Source organism: Bos mutus, chromosome X (assembly GCF_027580195.1).
Source record: "Bos mutus isolate GX-2022 chromosome X, NWIPB_WYAK_1.1, whole genome shotgun sequence".
Classification (NCBI taxonomy): Eukaryota; Metazoa; Chordata; class Mammalia; order Artiodactyla; family Bovidae; genus Bos; species Bos mutus.
Window position 1 is genome coordinate 122,079,662 of NC_091646.1, and position 20,504 is coordinate 122,100,165.

The following is a 20,504-nucleotide window of genomic DNA, read 5'->3' on the forward strand; positions in this document are numbered from 1 at the left end:
ACTTGTGGTTTATTAATGATTAATTGGGATTAAATGAGAGAATATATGTAACACAGCTAACACTGTACTTTGAACAAAATAATTGCAGAGATAATAGCTATTATTATTTCCTTGAGCCAGTAGTTACTTAGAATAATATAAATTTCTGAATGAGTAATTTATTTCCTTATTCAGTATTTTTTTTATCATAATCAGAAAATACTGATATAATTCCTGCTTTTAAGAATTTTGCATTTACTTCATGGCCTGGAACATAGTTCATCTTTATAACTTTATAGACAGTTGAACCCATATTCTTTTCACAGTATAAAATTCAGTATCTACCTATTCTAGTGTAAGTTACATCAAATGCTTCATCCTTTTCTATTCATTATGCTAGTTTATGTTAGTGTGCTAAAATTTCCCCTTCTACTTGTTTCCCTTTATTTCATGTCAGTATTTGTGTTTTGTGATTAGGTTAGTGATTAACTTTTTAGTACTGTTTTGCATTATATTATTTTTAATGACTTGTTTGAAAAAAACACAGGCTAATTGTAGAAAATCTGAAAAAGAGAAATATGCACAAAAGGAAATAAAAGAAAAAATAGAATATCTTTACTCTTACTATGAAATATCATTAGGAAAAGATTTAAACGTGATTGAGTAGGGGTTTTAGAATCAGATTTAGGTTTGAATTTAGGCTTTGCTTATTTGCCGTAGGCAGGATATTAGACTTTTTTACTTATTCAACGAATATTTATTGAGCACCTACTGTATGCCAGCCAGGCATTTTGTTAGGGGCTGAGGATACATGTGTGTCAGTGCTTTCAAAGATTGACATACCCGTCTTAACTTCCCATTTGTAAATTAGTGATAATGCCTCACAGAGTTGTTAGAAGCATCAAAGATGGACTTGCCTAGTATGTGATAATTGCTCAGTAAATGATAGCAATTATTATTACTATATGCATTAAGTACTAATTATATTTTTAGTCCAGATCAAATCACCTTTTTAATCAGTTTAAGGTTTTTGCTTCACACTTTATTTTTGGCCTTATTATTGCAAACACTTGCTTTCTTGTTTTTCTTTGTGCTTTTTTATGCTTATCTGTTTTTGTTTGGGTTTCCCTTTAAAGCAGTAAATAATTATGTGAATTTTTTAAGCTTTATAAAAATGCACTAAAGACCATTAAATTTTTATTATCAAGCATTTTGAACACATACCAGAGTAGAGAGAATAGAATAGTGAACCACCATATTTCGATAGCCCAGCCTCAAAGATTATCAACTCATGGCCACTCTTGTTTCATCTGTACTCCGCATCACACACACACTACTCTCTCTCTTCCCCTCCCTGGCTCTAGTGGATTATTTTGAAGCTGATATATCATTTCAGACATAAATATTTACATGTGTATTTCTTAAAAGATAAAGAATTTTTTAAACATCTAATTAACATACCATCATCACTCATAAAAACATCAATAATTCTGTAATAGCGTCAAATATCCTTTAAGATACTCAGTTTTAAGTAGATACTTTACAGTTCTTAGTGTAAATAGGTGTAAAATAGGAATTATTTCCATCATCTTATTTTAACTTTTTTATTCTTGTGGCTTGGTTTCTTTATGCTGCTTTATGGATTCTTTTGTTTGAGGAGGTTATGAAAACTTGAAGAATTACAGAGCTGGAAAGACTTGGGTTTGAGTCTTGCTTCTGCCATTCACTAATTAACTTTGCTGAACCTTGGTTTCCTCATCTGTAAAATAGGGGTAATTATACCTACCTCATGTGCCTGGGGTTGAATGGGATGCCTACGTAAGGTACTAGTCACAGTCTTTGCCAGTTATTATATTCTCCACTGATTTGGACTGCAATAAATAATTATAATTCTCAGTTGTTTCATGGTTTTTCAAAGCATTCCAAAGTTTATTAGCTAATTACTAAAAGCAGTGGTTTTTAAATGTCTTTTTAGGAAAGACAGAATTTAGAATCTTAGTTTTTCCTTTCTTCCACTACCTCTTTTATTTTCAGTCCACTTTATTTTATCAAAACTTGCTAAAGTTTTATATTGTTTATATACTTGTATCAGTTATTTATTCTTCATTAGTGACCCTTTCTCCTTTATTGGGGTTATTATTTTATTCAGTTATTTCTAGATACTAAGTTGGTGTCAATATACTTTACCAATTCTTTCCTACCTCAGTATTTTTGAATTCTTATTTTGATTCTCTTTCAATGGTCTAAGACATACCTTTGAACAGTTCATGAAAAAAGGTACTACTAAGGTGGTGAAATTTTATAAGACTTTGCAGAACTAAGAATAATTTCCTGTAACTTTTGGATGTGAAGAACTGGGACAAGGTATAAAATTCTTAGATCCTAACTTTTCCCTTTTAACTCTGTGTAAGTCATTACTTCATTGTCTTCTGGCATTTTATTGTTGCAGAGGAGAAATCTGAGGTCAATATGATTTTAGTTCCTTTGAAAATAACCTATTTTTTTCTGCTTGTATGCTTGTAGGATTATATCTTTATCCTTGACATTTAAAAACATTTGCCAGGACATGTCTTGGTGTTGATGATCTCTGTTGAACCTTCTCAGTCTCCAGTCTCAGGTATTTTTTTTTCAGAACTGGAAAGTTTTCTTATACTTTTGATTGATTAAACTGCTGGTTTTTCTTTAGGAGCATCTGTTATTCATAGATTATTTCTACGTCTGTCCTCCATAGTTTTTTAATCTTTTCTCTCCTTTTTTTTTTCATTTACTCAAGTTTGTCCTCCGTGGCATGGATTCTGTTTTCTGCAGTGTCAGTTCTGATACTTGCTATTCATAATGCAGATTTAATTTTGGCTACCATGTTTTCATTTCTTTATTCTTATCTCAACATACTCTTGTTTCATAAGCAGAATTCCCCTTAGGGTACACTCCAAAAAAAATGAGATGGATTCAGGCCTAAAGACTTATTTTCTGAGGCCACAACCACAGGAAACCATCAGAGAGGAAAAAAAAAAAGCTTCTGAAAGATTCTTCTAAAACTTAATAATGTAAATATAACCAGTGGTCATTCCTACCCTAGTCTAGAAAATAGAATAGTCTTGAGTACTAGCAGACCTTTAGTTGCTAGAGGAATAGCAAAGCCCATGTAATGGCACCTTAGCTAGAAATAAATGGATTTTTCTAATTACATTGATTGTTTTTTCTCTTTATAAAATAATATATAATAAATGCATATAATTTTGAAAATACAGTACAAAGAAGAAAATCCTATGACCCAGGTAACTACTGATAAGATTTTATATGTTTTCCAGTTACATGCACACATGTTGGGAGGGGGGTGTGCAAAATTGGGATCATACGATTTAGTTTTGTATCCTTTTTAACTTAATATATTGCAGTCATATTTTTGCATCATTAATTTTTATTTGAGGCCCTTATTTTAACCATTGCATAGTATTACTACATATGAATAGATGTGTTATGCTGTATTTAACCAGTCCCCTGTTGGTCATTTAGATTGTTTTCTATTTTTCAGTATAATGAGTATGATGAATATCACTGTACATAGTCTTTATGCACATCTCTGATATTTCCTTAGGATAAATGAGGAGCTGATTCTTAATCCTGTCACATTGGTAAGGATTATATACATTCCTTATTAAGAATATAAAATGCTTGTTTCTTATTGTTTCAATGTGATTGCATAGAAGATTCTTTGGATTCTGAACAATTTGATGCTATCTTAACTGAAGTTTTAGAGAGGTTTCTCATGCTTCATCATCAGCACCTTCATGGAAATCCTCTGCCATATGCTTTGGGCAGGAAAACCGCTGCTGATATCAGGGAGTTTGGAAGGCAGATATACTTGTGGAAACTTGAGGATGGTTAAAAAAAAAAAGGCATGGTTCTTGTTTATATCTACAACCTGGATCTCCAGATCAGTACACTAAGGCTCTGGCCCCGTTCTTTTCCTCCTCCCTTCCTGTTGTTTTAGGCTGTTCTCTATGAGGAATTCTTTTCTCCCAATGTTCATATGTATATTTCATTTCTAGGTGGTAGGATGTCACGAGATGATATGTCCTGCTAAGTTCAAGGTAGCATTTATGAGTCACAAATCATTTTTGTAGTCCTAGTGTATTTGTGCAAGATGGTCTTCTGCTAGACTCAGTGTATTTTTTAAAACTTATTTTATATTTAGTGATAGCAAACTACCAAGCAGCCTAGAAATGTGCATGGTAGTAACACACCATTACAGCAAAACAATCTGTTTAATAGGGTTGCTTAAAATTAAAAAAATTTTAATTAGAGAAATATTCTTGATTTTAACATTTTTAAAATTTTCCTTAAAATACTTTGCAATATTCTAGAAGTCCTGAAACCTTGGTTCAGAATTACTGATTTGAACTGAGGCTAACAGTCTCCTTTGTCTGATTTGTTCTGGTGAGACCCATATTGTATATTATTCTAATTTTTGACTTTTACACATTCAGACTACCAGAGTAAAGCATGATTAGCATTTCCTAACCTTTTCCAGTATTTCACATAATATTTGCATATGTACAGTCTGCCAAGCTCTGTGATTTTTTGGCTGGAAGGCATTATGGTGGGATGAGAGAGGATAAATACGTTTGCCTCGCATTTAAACTATTCTTTTTCACTCGTACTCATTCTTTAGCCACATTGTATAAAAATATATCACACATATGAATGATCTCTTCCACCCTGCTTGGCAGGAAATTGGCTGTGTAAGTGGTGAAACAGGTATCTCAATACTCTCCTGTACTTCTTCATTGCATTATGACTTTTGGAAGCTAACTGTAGAAATAGAAATATTACACAGTCAATTGAAGGCAAAGAGGGGACAGGAAGTAGCATTTACTGAGCATCTACTGTCCCTTGGTGAGTCCTTTTAATTACAGCAGCCCTGTGAAGTAGATATTATATGCATCTTACAAATGAAAAAACTGAGGCTCAAAATGTTAAGTAACTTAGCTAGTTAACTACAGCAGTAAGTGACAGGACTGGGGTTTAAACCTGCTACTAGCCAGACTCAGAGCACATGTTTTTTTCTATTTGTTTCTTAAAATTAGAGAAATTTTCTTGTTTAATTGGTAGTATTTCTTGAACTTTTGAAACTATAAGTATTACAATAGTGAGTCACATTAGTGGTCCATGTAACCTAATCTCTAGCGAAGTCAAGAGTCCTTTTTCAGAAGGGAAAATTCTTAGCCACAGAGGTAATTATCCTCATTTCTAAATAGTTAGCATTTGAATCCTTGTTTTGCTGAAGTGATACAAAAGGTTTATTGAAGTAAAGTTGCCTTTTGGGGTTGATTTTGGTAACGCTACACTGGTATGTAGGATAAAATTAGCTTTTATATTTCCCTGCTTTAAAAATTAAATTGTTCAAAGTTCTAAATCTTTCTAAATCTTACTCAGAAAGGAAGTAGATGTTTTTATTCTCCAATTAAAAATAATTATATAAAAAGGCTGAAACATTAGTAGTTTGAAAAAATGTAGAACATAAAATACCTTTAGATTATATTTTACTTAACTTTTTTCTTAGACCGCTTTGTTAGTATATTGTATGTATCAACCGGGTGGAAAATTCAGAAAAGAGAATGCATTGTACAATTTATGGATTACATAAAGCTGAAAATAGTGAAGAAGCTGATTGACAGAGTTGGAATCTAATCTACAGAGGTTGTAGCAATGAATCAGAACTGGAAAAAGATGAATAAAAAAATTTAAGACTCTAAGACTAAGTAACAAGTACAAGATAGAGGATAGGGGGCTTAGTTGCAGTGTAAGTGAAGAAAACAAGAATTTAACCAACAGAAAACAAGAAAGAAATAGTATGACTCAGCAATGTGTTGTGGACATTCCAAAAATAATGCATTTGTGAACTGCATTAATATAAGTGTATTATGTAGAACAAGGGAGGTGATATGCCCTTTACTCTGCATTGGTTATATCAAGGTTACAGTTAATTGCGCACAATTCTCTATACCACCATTTAAGATGAATTGGTTGCATGCTCAGAAAAGAAAGTGGTCTGATCTTCTAAATGGAGTGTTTGAAGGAACTTGAATTATCTAGAAAAGAACAGACTTGAGGTGTTCTTTGAGTTTATGGTCACAGCTGTAGATTTACTTCCATGACTTTGTAGATAGAGTACAGACAAGTTAGTCATCATGTATTAGTAATCCTCTTAAAAAGAATTTGCATTTGAGGAAAGTTACTATATGAAGAAGAGCATTATCTAGCAGTCAGTGCTTTTCCTGAAATAGTATAGTAAGCTGCCCAGTGAGGTATAGTACTTTCTTGTCCTGATACTGTTCATAGGTGAGAAGGGGATAGAAAGAATTTAAGCATATAGTAATATGAGTATGTTTGTGTATTTGGAACAGAAAACTAAGATCAAAATGACTTTATGCAGTATTATTTTATCCTCTTGAACCTACCTTACCTTAATAATAGTAATTTGTGTTGGTACAGCTTCTTACAGTTTATAATGTATTTTCTTATGAGTTATCTCATTTTCGAGCTTAACGACAACCCTTTGAGTAGACAGGGCAGGTACCCCCATTTTGAACAGATATAAAGTAATGAATCAGGAGACTCTCTGAATTGCCCCAAATCATAAAGCTTTTTAAGTGTCAGATCTAGGACTCTACCCCTGGTCTACCAATTCAGATTTTAGTGCTGTTTGTCCTATACATAAAAGTAAGTTACAAGCTGTGATTCTTTGCATTGAAAATTGCAAGGAACAGATGATTCTCAAATTATATTCGCATGGAAAGTATAAATGTAGCTCAAGTTAAACCAAGGGTTCTAAAAGCCAAATAATGGGGAGCCATTGAGTAGATCTGTGTTAATAGGAGGAGAGCACTATGTACAATTAGTGAGAAAATCTACTTTGGGCTCCTAGATTAATGATGATACCATTCACTGAGACAGTAAATGCTGGAGAAGTAGCAAATTGGTGGGCTGCAGAGGGAGTGATTGAATTTTGACAATAATTAAAATAGCTAACTTTGATTGTTTACTGACAGGTCTTACATCATTATCTTATTTAGTCTTCAAAGCTCTCTGAAGATAAGACTTTTTAATCTCCACTTTCCATATGAAGAAAGAGCTTAGATAGTTTAAATAACTTGTCCAAGGCTTCATAATCAGTGTAAGAGCAGGACTTTGAATCTAGGTGTCTGACTCCAAAACCAGTGTTCTTAAGAGCTCCTTAAAGGTTTTTCTGGGATATTTGGATAAAAATGATCAGTGTTCAGTTGAATAAATGGTTGTGGCTTATAAGAGAAAGATGTATCCTGGTGTTATTTGAGTCCTTACCGTAGGAGTGGACAATACATAGCCTCTGAAAGTGTCTTCAGAAAATAAAGATTTTATACCTGCTTCCTCCTTTTCTGTATTTTGGCACCATTTCTGTGCTTTGTAATCTTGTGTGGGCATTTCCTAACCCTGGCACATACTCTATGAGTGTTTGAAAATGGAAGTTGCCCTTTTTATGGGTCAGTAAACCTATGAGATGCTGTAGGATGGATCTTTAGGATGAGGGTATGTTTCATTAAGTTTTCATCTCCAGTTTGGTGCCTAGAACATAGCATGAATGAAATGAAACGGATGGATGAATGGATGGATGAATAAATAGAGATAGGGAGAGTACAAAGAGGAGTTCAAATTCAGACCAGATGTCTCTTGTGGGATATGGGGTAGTGGATGCCTACCTTTTATTTCCTAGTTGATAATTCTCTAAAGATGGTTAGCTTAGATCCTTGTACTTTGTTGAATTAACAAGTGGCCAGGGGCATTACTCCTTTTTCCAGTGAGGGAGTTAGAGAAGACATTACGTATACCTGACTTTTGCTTTTGTTTTTAATTACGCAAATAATACATATTCATTGTAGACATTGTAGACACATTAGAAAATCCAAATAAGCAAGACAATTTAAATTGTCTAAAATTCTACCACTCAGAGATAGTCACTGTTAACATTTTGGTGTATATCCTTCCAGAGTTTTTCCCATACAAATATATACATTAAAACATGTATATATTTATTTACAATGGGATCATTACAATCCATACTGTTTTGTAAACTGCTTTTTCACTTATTACATGTGAGTGTCTTTCCATGTCAATAAATTTACATCTTTATCATCATTTTTAGTGACTGCATAGTATTCCATTATATGGATGTACCATAATATATTTAACTAGTTCTCTATTGTTAGGAATTTAGGTTTCCAATTTGGAGTTCTTTTTGGAAAAAGTTATGGTGAGCATTCTTATATGTATATCTTTGCACACATGTCTATTTTTTTAAAAAGTTGAAATGATGAGACATTTCAAAGTTTTATGTGTCTTTTTTGTTTTTTAAATACAGGCTTAGATTGCCTTCTTGAAAGGTTGTGCTGGTTTACACTTGCTACAGCAGTATATCCAGAGTGTTCTTATCCCCATACCTGTATTAGCACTGGGTGTTATTTTTTTCTGTAAATCATTACCAATTTGAAAGTCAAAAGTATCTTTCAGTTAAATACATTTCTTTGATTAGTACTAAGGCTGAACTGTTTTTTTCCCTTATTGCTCATTTCTGTTGAAGTTCAGTGTTTTTTCTTACAGGTTTGTAAAACGAAGTTCTTTATGTATTGAGGATACCAACCCTTTGTCATATGTTGCTTTTATTTTTTTTTTTTTGTAATCAATTTGTCTTTATCTTTTTTATGTCTGACAGAGACATTTTAAACTTTTATGGATTCAAATGTCATTTTTTCCTTTATGATTTCTACCCTTCTTACCTTATAAGTAGTACTCACCTGTGTTTTCTTCTAATGCTTATATAATTTTACTTTTTGACACTTAAATGTTTAATCCATCTGGAATCTCTATTGATGTAGAGATTTAGCTTAATTTTCCCCCCAATAATTAATCATTTGTCCTGATTGTTTATCAATGGAGTTGGAATTCAGAATGTGTTTTGCCATAGAAACTATTGTAAATGATGTTTGGTGAGGTTTAAATAAGACCATTGTAATGCATTTAACTATTAAAATAAACTCAAGGGCTTGCCAGGGATTACCTGGAAAGGTAACCATCAGTTATTACATCATTTCCATGGAAAAATATTTTTATAATTTTAAACATCAATTTATACATTAACTTTTGAAGCACAACCTGTTGCAAATTGGCAACTGCATACTTAAATGGTGGTTCTTTATTTCGTTAGAACCCTTTAGGAGTGAAAATATTCCTATATGATTTTTTTTGTCTGCCTTCGTTTGACTCGAACTGATGTGAAATCTGTTTTGGTAACTTTCTACTTGCTATGCTTTTCACAGAATGGACAGCAAATTATGGATGAACCTATGGGAGAGGAAGAGATTAATCCACAAACTGTAAGTAAAATATTGTATCATAGGGATATAGATAAATCAGATATCATAAAACTTAAACATTCTTATTTTTAAACTGGGCAAAGTAATGATTTTACAACATTGGAAACTTATTGATGCTTTCACATTAACTTTACCAAAATACATTCTTGAATATGCCAGTGATATTTTTAAAAGCTGTTTGACAAGCCTGATTTTAAGACAGATTATAAAGACAGACTTTATATTGTTGAAAGTTTTTCGTTAGTAACTTAAATCTTGCTTTAAAAAAAAAGAACCTAACCATAGATTTATTGGTGAAATAAATAAATGGTCATGCTTTTTAGAGATGTTTAATGTTGAAAATCATTGTTCACCGTTTCCTCATCTTGCTTTTTTAATTCAGTCCTGAATCCCAGCACCTAGACCAATGCCTGGTACATAATAGGCACTCTGTAAATATTAAAGAAACAAATAAATAAATAGTCTCCTCTTACAAGATAACCATCGCTAGCAGCTTAGTTATTATCATCATTTTGTTCTGTATATAAGACAATTATTTTTACTGTTTTACATTATTTATTATTATTCCTGGTTTTACATCCATATATCCACCATCCAGTACCCAGTAGATGTTCCATCAGTGCTTGTTAATTAAAGGAACGCATAAATTAAGTCTTGGCTAACATGTAGAGCCTAGTGCCTGAGGCTGCCTTCAGATTTGGTCTAGATTTCTGCACCTCCCAGATTATTTGGATGATTTTACTTCATTGGTCTATAGTATATCTTTATTAGCATGTAAGCAAATATAAAAACAAGTATTAATATTGATTTTTCTGCCATCAGCCACCTTGTTTTTCTTGCACAACAATTCCTTTGGAAGGAAAACCTTCAAATTTTTTATTCTCTGTAGTATAAAATCAAATCATTTTCCATTGTGATATTCTACATACATGGCTCATACTTTCCCTCTGAGTACTCCAAGCATTAGCGACATTTACATCTGAAAGAAGATTGCATTCTAGAGATAGATAGGTTGAAAAAGTGCAGGACTAAGAAACTACCAGCAATGTGGGTTAAGTTGTTGAGATCATTCCCCATTACAGGAATCGGGTATAAGATGAAAGCCTAATATTTAATATTTACTTAATGATATTAAATCCAGAAGACTATCAAATATTTCTTAACCTTATCCTTTTAAATTGTATTTGCCTATAATGTACAATTACATGTTTTTGTCAGTTACTGTTAAATAGTGAAAGTTGAGATGTTGTAGTAGTTATTTTCGGAGAAGGCAATGGCACCCCACCCCAGTACTCTTGCCTGGAAAATCCCAAGGACAGAGGAGCCTGGTAGGCTGCAGTCCATGGGGTTGCTAAGAGTTGGACACGACTGAGCAACTTCACTTTCACTTTTCACTTTCATGCATTGGAGAAGGAAATGGCATCCCACTCCAGTGTTCTTGCCTGGAGAATCCCAGGGACGGGGGAGCCTGGTGGGCTGCCGTCTATGGGGTTGCACAGAGTTGGACACGACTGAAGTGACTTAGCAGCAGCAACAGTAATTTTATATGTAACAAATTACCCTAAACTTAGTAGCTTAAGCCAACATACATTTTTTAACTCACAGTTCCTGTGGGCCAGGAATATGGGCATGGCTTAACTGCGTCCTTTTGTTCAGGGTCTCTCATGGACTACAGTCAGGGAGTTTGCTAGGGCTAAAGTCTCATTTGAACCTTGACTGGAGAAGGGTCTGCTTCCAAGCTCACATGTTGGGCGGCCTGGATTCCTGGCCCCTAGAAACTGTGAGATAGTAACTATGTATGGGACTGGTAGACTTTCTTGTAGGTTGGTTGACCCCTTTTTGAACCCCCCCTTCTATGGGCTGGAATGCAGAGTGTGATGATTAGCCAGTTTTGGCCACAACAAAACTATAGAATGGATATAGAATAACAAGAAAGAAGAAACTTGGATCCTTAATGACCTAAGGACCTAGCGACACTTCTTCACTCTAACCTAGCCTTGTACCTGTGAAATGCTCTGTGAGAGAAAAATAGGCACTTCTCTTGTTTGAGCCTTTGCATTTGGGGTCTTTTTGTTAGAGCAGCTGAGTCTGTACTCTGACTATATCTAGTCATTCATTAATGAAGTATTTAATGAAGGTCTGTTTGGTGCCAAGAACTCTGCTAACTTGTTAGAGACACAAAAATATATAAGGGAAACTTGTAGTTTTAAAATGGCAAAATAAAGCTGTTTTTGTCCTCTTCTCTGAGATATTATCACTCTAAACAACAAGGAGAATAAAAAACAGAAAAGTGGTCTTTGAAATTAGAAGACTTCAGTTATTTGAACCACAATATTTAAATATGGAAAGCAGATAAAAGAATCATAAAAAGATGGAGTTATAGGACCTACATGCTGGTAAGGGGTATATCAGCATGAAGGAAACCTTGTTCAGGGCTCCAGAGCCCCAGAAGAGCTCAAAAATGAGGTCATCTAGTACTATGGAAAGTGGAGGTATGGCCCAGGCTGAAAATAGTGATTGGTTGAATGTCGACATAAAAAGCCTTCACTGTATCCCCTCTCCTACCCCTGGAAGAGACAGAAAGTATTTCATAGAGAAAAATTAACCAGAGAGGCTCCAGACATGGGGAAGCCCAAGCATAGTAGTAAGTGGGATGAGACACTGGGCTGGAAACAGGGAGATCAAGTGAAAGGCTACTCCTCAATGGCACTGTGATCCCCTACCGCTACCCATTTCACCAGCCAAGACCATATCCTCCATACAGGAGAGTGGAGTCACCTTTCCTGAAGAAACAATGATCCCTGATAAAAGACCTTCAGATAATTGCCGTTTGGGAGATCTTATTGTAAAGGCTGGCTGCTTGGCCAGATAACCTACAAGAAAGCCTACCAGTTGACAAGCTCCAGAATATTTGGTCCACTTCTTAGTGCCTCACTCTTAAATATGAGTTAAAAGCCAAATATCACCAGATACTTGAGAAAGGCTTCCAACGTGAAAGAATAAGATCTTAAGGGAAAGAGACAATGCAGGAAAAAGAAAAATTAATATCCTTTGAATGCTAAGAGGTGAAATTGATTTTCTAAATCAGAAGTAGAATGCTATTTTTTTAGTTAGAAAAAGAAACTCTTAGAAATTAAAAATGTGATAATATTTTATATTTCAGTAGAATATTTAGAAGCTAAAATTGAGGAAACTTCAAAAAATAGAATAAGACAAAGAGAAAATAGGAGAGAAAATGAAAGAGAAGCAGTCTAACATTTACCTAATAGGAATTCCAGAAAGAGACAGTGGGGAAATGGAGGGGAAGAAATTAGGAAAGAAGTAGCATGAGAGACATATTTTCCCCTGTATCTTAATAATCTTTGAAATCAGAATGTTTGTTATGATTGAAGGTGTGACACATTTTAATTGGCATCACTTTCTCTTTCTTGTTATAGTGATAATCATGCTCTTAGATTAGATAGAATACTAAAATAACAGAAAAAGTTTTTTTCCTTCAACATGAGGACCATGAGTCTCTGGATTAAAATGGCTTACTGAAAGCCTGTTAATAATAATAATAATTAAAATAAACCAGAAAGACCACCCTACTCTAAAGAAGGGTCCTTATAAAATATCAAAACTCCAGGGATAAAGAGAAGTTTTGCTGTGGGCTAAATGTGTTTCCTCAAAATTCATATGTTGAAGCCAATGTGATGATATTTAGAGGTGGGGCCTTTGGGAGGTGGTTAGGTCACAAGGGCAGAGCCCTCATGAATGGTATTAGGACCCTTATAAAATACACCCTAGAAAACTCCCTCACCCCTTCTGCTGTGTAACGAGAAGACACAGCAAGAAGATGGCTATCTGTGAATCAGGAAACAGGTCCGTACCAGACACCATATCTGCTGGCAACTTGGGCTTGAACTTCCTGGTGTATAGTACTGTGAGAAATAAATTTCTGTTGTTTATTATAAGCCACCCACTGTATGGTATTCTGTTAGAGTGGCCCAAACAGACTAAGATAAGCTTTTAGAGATTTTTTTTTTTATACCATATATAAAGGAGTGGGTATAAGAACAGTATCAGACATTTCAGCATTGAAAGTTGAAAATCAAGGAGCAATGCCTTTGAAATGCTTAGTGAAAATGATTTTCAAGGAAGATATTTTCAGACATGTACCTATTCTTTGGAAGTTCCTAGAAAATGGGCTCTGCCAACAGTAGAAGACTGTTAACTAAAGCAAAGAAATTCAGGCAACAGAAGACCCAACATTTGCAAAAGCACAATGAAGAAAGTTCCTTCCCATTATGATGAATAAAGGATGCCTTAGAAGATTAATTCATTCAGTCCACTTAGACAGTCCTCAGTCCAGATTGAAGCAGAAAGATGATTCCAGGAGGGCTGTCTTCGGGGGAGAAGATGTTAGAAGTTATGAATTATCCAATAGGTTTTGAGTATTGAAAATTCACTTGAGATACAAAGAGAAGAATTTGAGATAGGTACAAAGAAAAGAAAGCAAGTTCTAAAGCAAAACAACTATTAACTAAAAAAAAAATGTGTACGAGAAATTTAACTATAGTATATTCCTTCAAGTAGTGAACAGTGTTTGCATAGTCATAATATTTATAAAGACTAAATATTGATTTAACCAAAGCTTGTGTTATGAGTTATCATCTATAATAGGATGTCTAAAGGTAATAACTGAAATTGGTGAGTCAGAAGAAAATAGTATAAAGTTATTAGCTGTCATATAAATACCAGAGGGAACAATGAATAGAGCTGAAAGGGTATTGGAAACACTAGGTACTGCTACTTTTTGGTTATATAAGCCTTGCATTATTTGACCTTTTAACCTTCACTCAGACCTTCTTGACATGGAGCTGCCCCTGTGATGTCTCTTAAACATGTCCCCTGATTTCTGTTTGTTGGGAGAGTTGTTTCATCCTGGCTGAATTTTTTTTTTTTTACTTCTTCACACCTCATCTCTTCTGCTCTTCCTTCTGTTCTTTGCGCTGCAGTCTGCCTCCTTCCCATATCTTAATCCACCTTTCTTCCATCTTCTAGAATTTATTGCTGTTTTCCTTTCTTCTGCCTTTCTGAAGGTTCAACCCTTTCTTGTCTATATGTACTTGAAGTACAATTATGTCTTTCATGTGTCTAATAAAATATTAGAAAATTTATCTAATTAAATTGATCCGTACCAGAATAAACAGGTAGTTATCACCTTCCTCCATCTCCTTGCCCCAGGAATGTTTGCATGTTCAGTTCAGTCACTCAGTCATGTCCGACTCTTTGTGACCTCAATGGACAGCAGTACGCCGGGCTTCCCTATCCATCACCAACTCCCGGAGCTTGCTCAAACTCATGTCCGTCGAGTCAGTGATACCATCCAACCATCTCATCGTCTGTCATCCCCTTCCCCTCCTGCCTTCAGTCTTTCCCAGCATCAGGGTCTTTTCCAGTGAGTCAGTTCTTCACATCAGGTGACCAAAGTATTGAAGTTTCAACTTCAGCATCAGTCCTTCCAATGAATATTCAGGACTGATTTTCTTTAGGATTGACTGGTTTGATCTCCTTGCTGTCCAAGAGACTCTCAAGAGTCTTCTCCAACACCACAGTTCAAAAGCATCAATTCTTTCGGACTCAGCTTTCTTTATAGTCCAACTCTCATATCCATCCATGACTACTGGAAAAACCATAGCTTTGACAAGATGGACCTTTGTCAGCAAAGTAATGTGTCTACTTTTTAATAAGCCATCTAGGTTGGTCCTCCTTTTCTTCCAAGGAGCAAGCGCCTTTTAATTTCATGGCTGCAGTCACCATCTGCAGTGAATTTGGAGCCCCCCAAAATAAAGTCTCTCACTGTTTCCATTGTTTCCCCATCTATTTGCCATGAAGTGAGGGGACCGGATGCTATGAGCTTAGTTTTCTGAATGTTGAGCTTTAAGCCAACTTTTTCACTCTCCTCTTTTACTTTCATCAAGAGGCTCTTTAGTTCTTCTTTGCTTTCTGCCATAAGGGTGGTGTCATCTGCATATCTGAGGTTATTGATATTTCTCCTGGCAGTCTTGATTCCAGCTTGTGCTTCATCCAGCCCACCATTTCTCATGATGTAATCTGCATATAAGTACAGGGTGACAATATACAGCCTTGATGTACTCCTTTCCCAATTCAGAACCAGTCTGTTGTTCCATCTCCAGTTCTAACTGTTGCTTCTTGACCTGCATCCAGATTTCTCAGGAGGCAGGTAAGATGGTCCGGTATTTCCATTTCTTTAAGAATTTTCCACAGTTTGTTGTGATCCACAGAGTCAAAGGCTTTGACATAGTCAGTAAAGCAGAAGTAGATGTTTTTCTGGAACTCTTGCTTTTTCAATGATCCAGCAGATGTTGGCAATTTGATCTCTGGTACCTCTGCCTTTTTTGCATGGTTCAGTTCAGTTCAGTTCAGTCGCTCAGTCATGTCCATCTCTTTGCGACCCCATGAATTGTAGCACGCCAGGCCTCCCTGTCCATCACTAACTCCCGGAGTTCACCCAAACTCATGTCCATTGAGTCCGTGATGCCATCCAGCCATCTCATCCTCTGTCGTCCCCTTCTCCTCCTGCCCCCAATCCCTCCCAGCATCAGAGTCTTTTCCAATGAGTCAACTCTTCGCATGAGGTGGCCAAAGTACTAGAGTTTCAGCTTTAGCATCAGTCCTTCCGAAGAACACCCAGGACTGATCTCCTTTAGAATGGACTGGTTGGATCTCCTTGCAGTCCAAAGGACTCTCAAGAGTCTTCTCCAACACCACAGTTCAAAAGCATCAATTATTCGGTGCTCAGCTTTCTTCACAGTCCAACTCTCACATCCATACATGACCACTGGAAAAACCATAGCCTTGACTAGATGGACCTTTGTTGGCAAAGTAATGTCTCTGCTTTTGAATATGCTATCTAGGTTGGTCATAACTTTCCCTCCAAGGAGTAAGCATCTTTTAATTTCATGGCTGCAGTCACCATCTACAGTGATTTTGGAGCCCAAAAAAATAAAGTCTGACACTGTTTCCACTGTTTCCCCATCTATTTCCCACGAAGTTTAATGAAGTTTTGCATGTTTAATAGCCATCTTTGCATGTTAATTCATATTTATGTATAATTAATTGAATTTATCACCAGTTAACTTGCTCTAGCCAGTGTATTTTGTTCTTCTCCCTTACCTGTTAGACTTTATTTTTATCCTTTATTCTGCTAAGGCTGGGAGAGAGAGATTGCCTTCATAGTAGAAGATAAGTTACTATATAGCTCCTCAAGTGAGGATACCTTCCTGGACTCCAAAATTTTCTATCTTTTCTCATCTGGTCAGAGGACTCCATGCTCTGATGATCCATGCTGAGGAAATAGGGCGTCTGAGCTGTTCGAGTCTCCATAATCATCCAGGAATCTCTAAAGCAGTTTCTTGTTTAGTGGGGAAATAATTCTCTTAATGGTTCTTACAGTGGCAGGCAAAGGTTCTTCTGAGGCTTGAGAATTAAAGGAGATAAATAAATACCTTGCACAAAGGAAGAGCCCAATAAGTGTTAATTTTCCTGTCCTCTTCCTCCCAGAGACTGATCCTGCTCTCTCAGACTATTCACCAGGGAGAAAGTATGCCTTTTAGAAACAAGGGTGGTATCCAGTAATTTTGTGGCTGACAGTAGACCTGGCTTCAGACAAAATTGAGAAATGACTTTCTCTTAATTTGGTCCTTTGGCCCTTCCGTTCCTTTTATTGTATATTTCTAATGGCCATGTGTATGTGAATTGCTCATAACATTAAGTTTGTATTATATTACTACAGTCCTAAGTACTATATATCAACTCAGTCTTTTGTAGCTCTTGTATCAGAGTCACATGCATGATTGTCAAGAATTAGAAAAAGCTTGTTAAAAGTAGCAGTGGTAAAAATGGTTTTAAAAGATACAATGGAGATGGGTCATAGATGACCTTAGATGCCAAGTTAAAGAGCAGCACCCTGTGAAGGACACAGGTAGAGGTACATAGGCAGTGTCCTGTTCTTCTCACGTCTCCTGATGGGACATAGTTTTTTCCAATGTCTACACATGCCTAAGGCAGCAGTGATGTGTTTGATGGCCTTCACAGCATCAAGGGAATTTCACCAGTTCCCTGTTGATTTCCTCCATGTCCTTCAAGGTTCCCTCAAACTCTTTTAAAACTTGGATTTGAACATCCAGAAATGACACTCATAGCCATAAGTCCAGCACACACTTGTGTAGCTTTTGAAGTTATGGGTTAAATACAAACTACAGAAAGAGAAGCCCTAGAAGAGTAGATAATAGTCAGTGAATAACCCACTCAACACAGGAAAGTACAATAGAGTGCTCATTGGCAGTGAGCATTTGTGGAGTGATACATTGATGACACTTACTGACTGTGTAGAGTATTGTCTGTGGTTCTAACTCTCATAGGCTGAGAGTATATTTTAGCACTTAGAGCATGGGGAAAATATGCTCTAGTAGATTTAAGTATATGCCACTTAGAAAAATATTTCTGAGATTAAGTAGTATTATAATTAGCACTGCATGGTGGCATTAAATGGAGTATATGTATAATAGACAAAATTTCCGAGCATGTAAGATTTCCTATACTACATTTTTCACCCTCTTTCAGGGCTATTTTTAATTTCTAGTGTCCCTTCTCTCCTCCCCTAAGAGCTTTTAAAAATCACACATGCACACTCCCTTTCAAAAAAAAAATCATAACTTGCCTAACTCATATAATCCCCCTGATCCAAATTTGCTTCTCCTCTGCTCTAGTCTGCTTATCACAATACTCATTTTTCAGAGTTTGAGTGATCCAAACCATAATTGGAAAGAAAGAATATTCATTTGATTAAGTTCTTTTGAAATGGGAATGGTTTATTTAGTTAACCTGAAATACTGGTGTATTGAAAGTTGTAACCTCTGTACTTGAGTGGATCTCTTAATTTACCCATTTTAGATGAAAATGACTAAGTGAAAAGAACTCCAGGCTAAGCAGGAAAAAATGAATAAGGAGACCAGCAATACTGCCTAGGGTATATTGCTGCCTACTGCAAGATGCCAGTTTGGGACTCTGGTGCTGCCCCGTTGCTCTTACATCATGCTCAGGGGAGATGTTGTGAGTGAAATACAGTGTGCTTTCCATTGAGACAGGGCCTTAGAAGCAACCCCTCTCCATTTTCAAGGAAGCCACTACCATTTGGTTCAGGTTGATGGTCATGAAACTTATTTCCCATTTCTGATTTAAAACCTTACAACCTTAACATTTTATAACATTTTTTACTAATGGATGTGTGCTACAGAATTCTTCCCCTATACTTAAATATCTGAAAATTTGATTCATACAAAAAAAACACAAAAAAACAAAAAACACCCTGTATCTGAAGGAATTGGTTAAGAACATGTTAAGTTTTTATTATAGCAGTTGATTTTTCTCCAGCAGAGTTCAGCTCTCATAGAGTCATGAAGATGGTTGATAATTGACCAGAGTTCAGGTTTTGCCAGACAAATATAATGTGTAGTGTAGAAAAAGTGTTCAGAAACTCTGCTGTGGACCCTCTACTGAGCTGTATTCCTTCAGGGTCATATCAAAAGGTTTAGCACCTCCTGGTGTCTGGCCTACGTCAGCCACTGGCCATACATATACACACTCTTTCCCCAGATATAATTGCCTGCCTGTGCTCCTACCAACAACATCGCAGCCATTCCCACTTCTGAACTTGGGCAGCAGGTTCCTTAACTTCTCTCTAACCTTTTGTTTCTTCATCTGTAGTGTGGATAACAGTACTTATCTCATTGCGGTGAGAAGTAACTGAAATAATTTCATGTGAAACATGGTTCTTAGCATATAGTAGTATCTTAAATAATATTGTTAGAATTATACTTGAAAAAAGTTTATTAATGAGAATTCAAATAAAGGAATTGAGAATTCAGTGAATGAACTGGAAAAAGAACTACACAGTAAACCTATAAAAAGCCAGAGAAGAATTTAAATTCCAAAATTGATGAATTAGAAAACAGGAAAAATAAGAAACAAAAGGAAATGCACAACATTAGGAAAGCAAAATAGGATATAACCACAGATAGGAAGGAGATTAAAACATTATAACAACTGAAATATTTACAGATGAAATATTATAATGTCTGGGATTTACTTCAAAATAATTAGTTATGAGAGTGGGGGGAAGTGAGTATTTCAAGCAGAATTGGCCATGAGTTGATAATCGTTATAGTTGAGTGCTGGATTCATCAGGGTTTGTTATACTATTCTATTATGTAAGCTTGAAGTTTTCCTTAAATTTGATTAAAAAAAAAACATAATAGTGTACTAAGTATGGGCTTCCCTGGTGACTCAGTAAAGAATCTGCCTGCAGTGCAGGAGACCCGGGTTCAATCCCTGGGTCAGGAAGATGCCCTGGAGAAGAGAATGGCAATCCACTCCAGTATTCTTGCCAGGGAAATCCCATGGACAGAGGAGCCTGGTGAGCTACAGTGCAGGGGGTCACAAAGAGTTGGATACGAATGAGTGACTGACACTTTTTTCACTTTCATATGAAGTATATCTCTATGCCAATATGAAAGTCTTGCTGAAATATGTGTTTTTTAAGAAAACCTGAATGATTTCATCTAGGAAAATATGGAAAAACTATGACTTTACCCATAGGAAGGGAGAACTTTAAGTTATTAAAGAATATGTGTTGCTCCTGCTGCTAAGTCGCTTCAGTCGTGTCCGACTCTGTGCGACCCCAGAGACGGCAGCCCACCAGGCTCCCCCGTCCCTGGGATTCTCCAGGCAAGAACATGGGAGTGGGTTGCCATTTCCTTCTCCAATGCATGAAAGTGAAAAGTGAAAGTGAAGTCGCTCAGTCATGTCCAACTCTTGGCGACCCCATGGACTGCAGCCTACCAGGCTCCTCCATCCATGGGATTTTCCAGGCAAGAGTACTGGAGTGGGGTGCCATTGCCTTCTCCTAATATGTACTGCCATTGTCCTAAAACATATGAAAAATTTGTATCACCTTCTAGACTGTTTTATAAAGTTAGCAGAGCCCTGAAAATGAAAGAACACAGAAAAGGAAATTGTGCCAATTTAATTTATGAATACAGATGC

The 20,504-nt window shown here is 35.9% G+C and overlaps 1 protein-coding gene across 4 annotated transcripts in view; it reads left to right on the plus strand.

Annotated features, from left to right (window-relative positions):
- Positions 1-20,504, plus strand: part of RPS6KA3 (ribosomal protein S6 kinase A3) — a 110,951-nt gene that overhangs the window by 20,458 nt on the left and 69,989 nt on the right. For 2 of the 4 annotated variants that reach the window (XM_070366022.1, XM_070366019.1), the window contains exon 2: positions 9,336-9,392. In XM_070366022.1, the coding sequence (XP_070222123.1) occupies positions 9,351-9,392 (42 nt within the window). In that variant the 5' untranslated portion in view covers positions 9,336-9,350. Of the gene's footprint in view, positions 1-2,502; positions 2,597-3,514; positions 3,615-9,335; positions 9,393-20,504 lie in introns of all 4 variants that reach the window. The other 2 variants (XM_070366020.1, XM_070366021.1) reach the window with 2 other exon arrangements.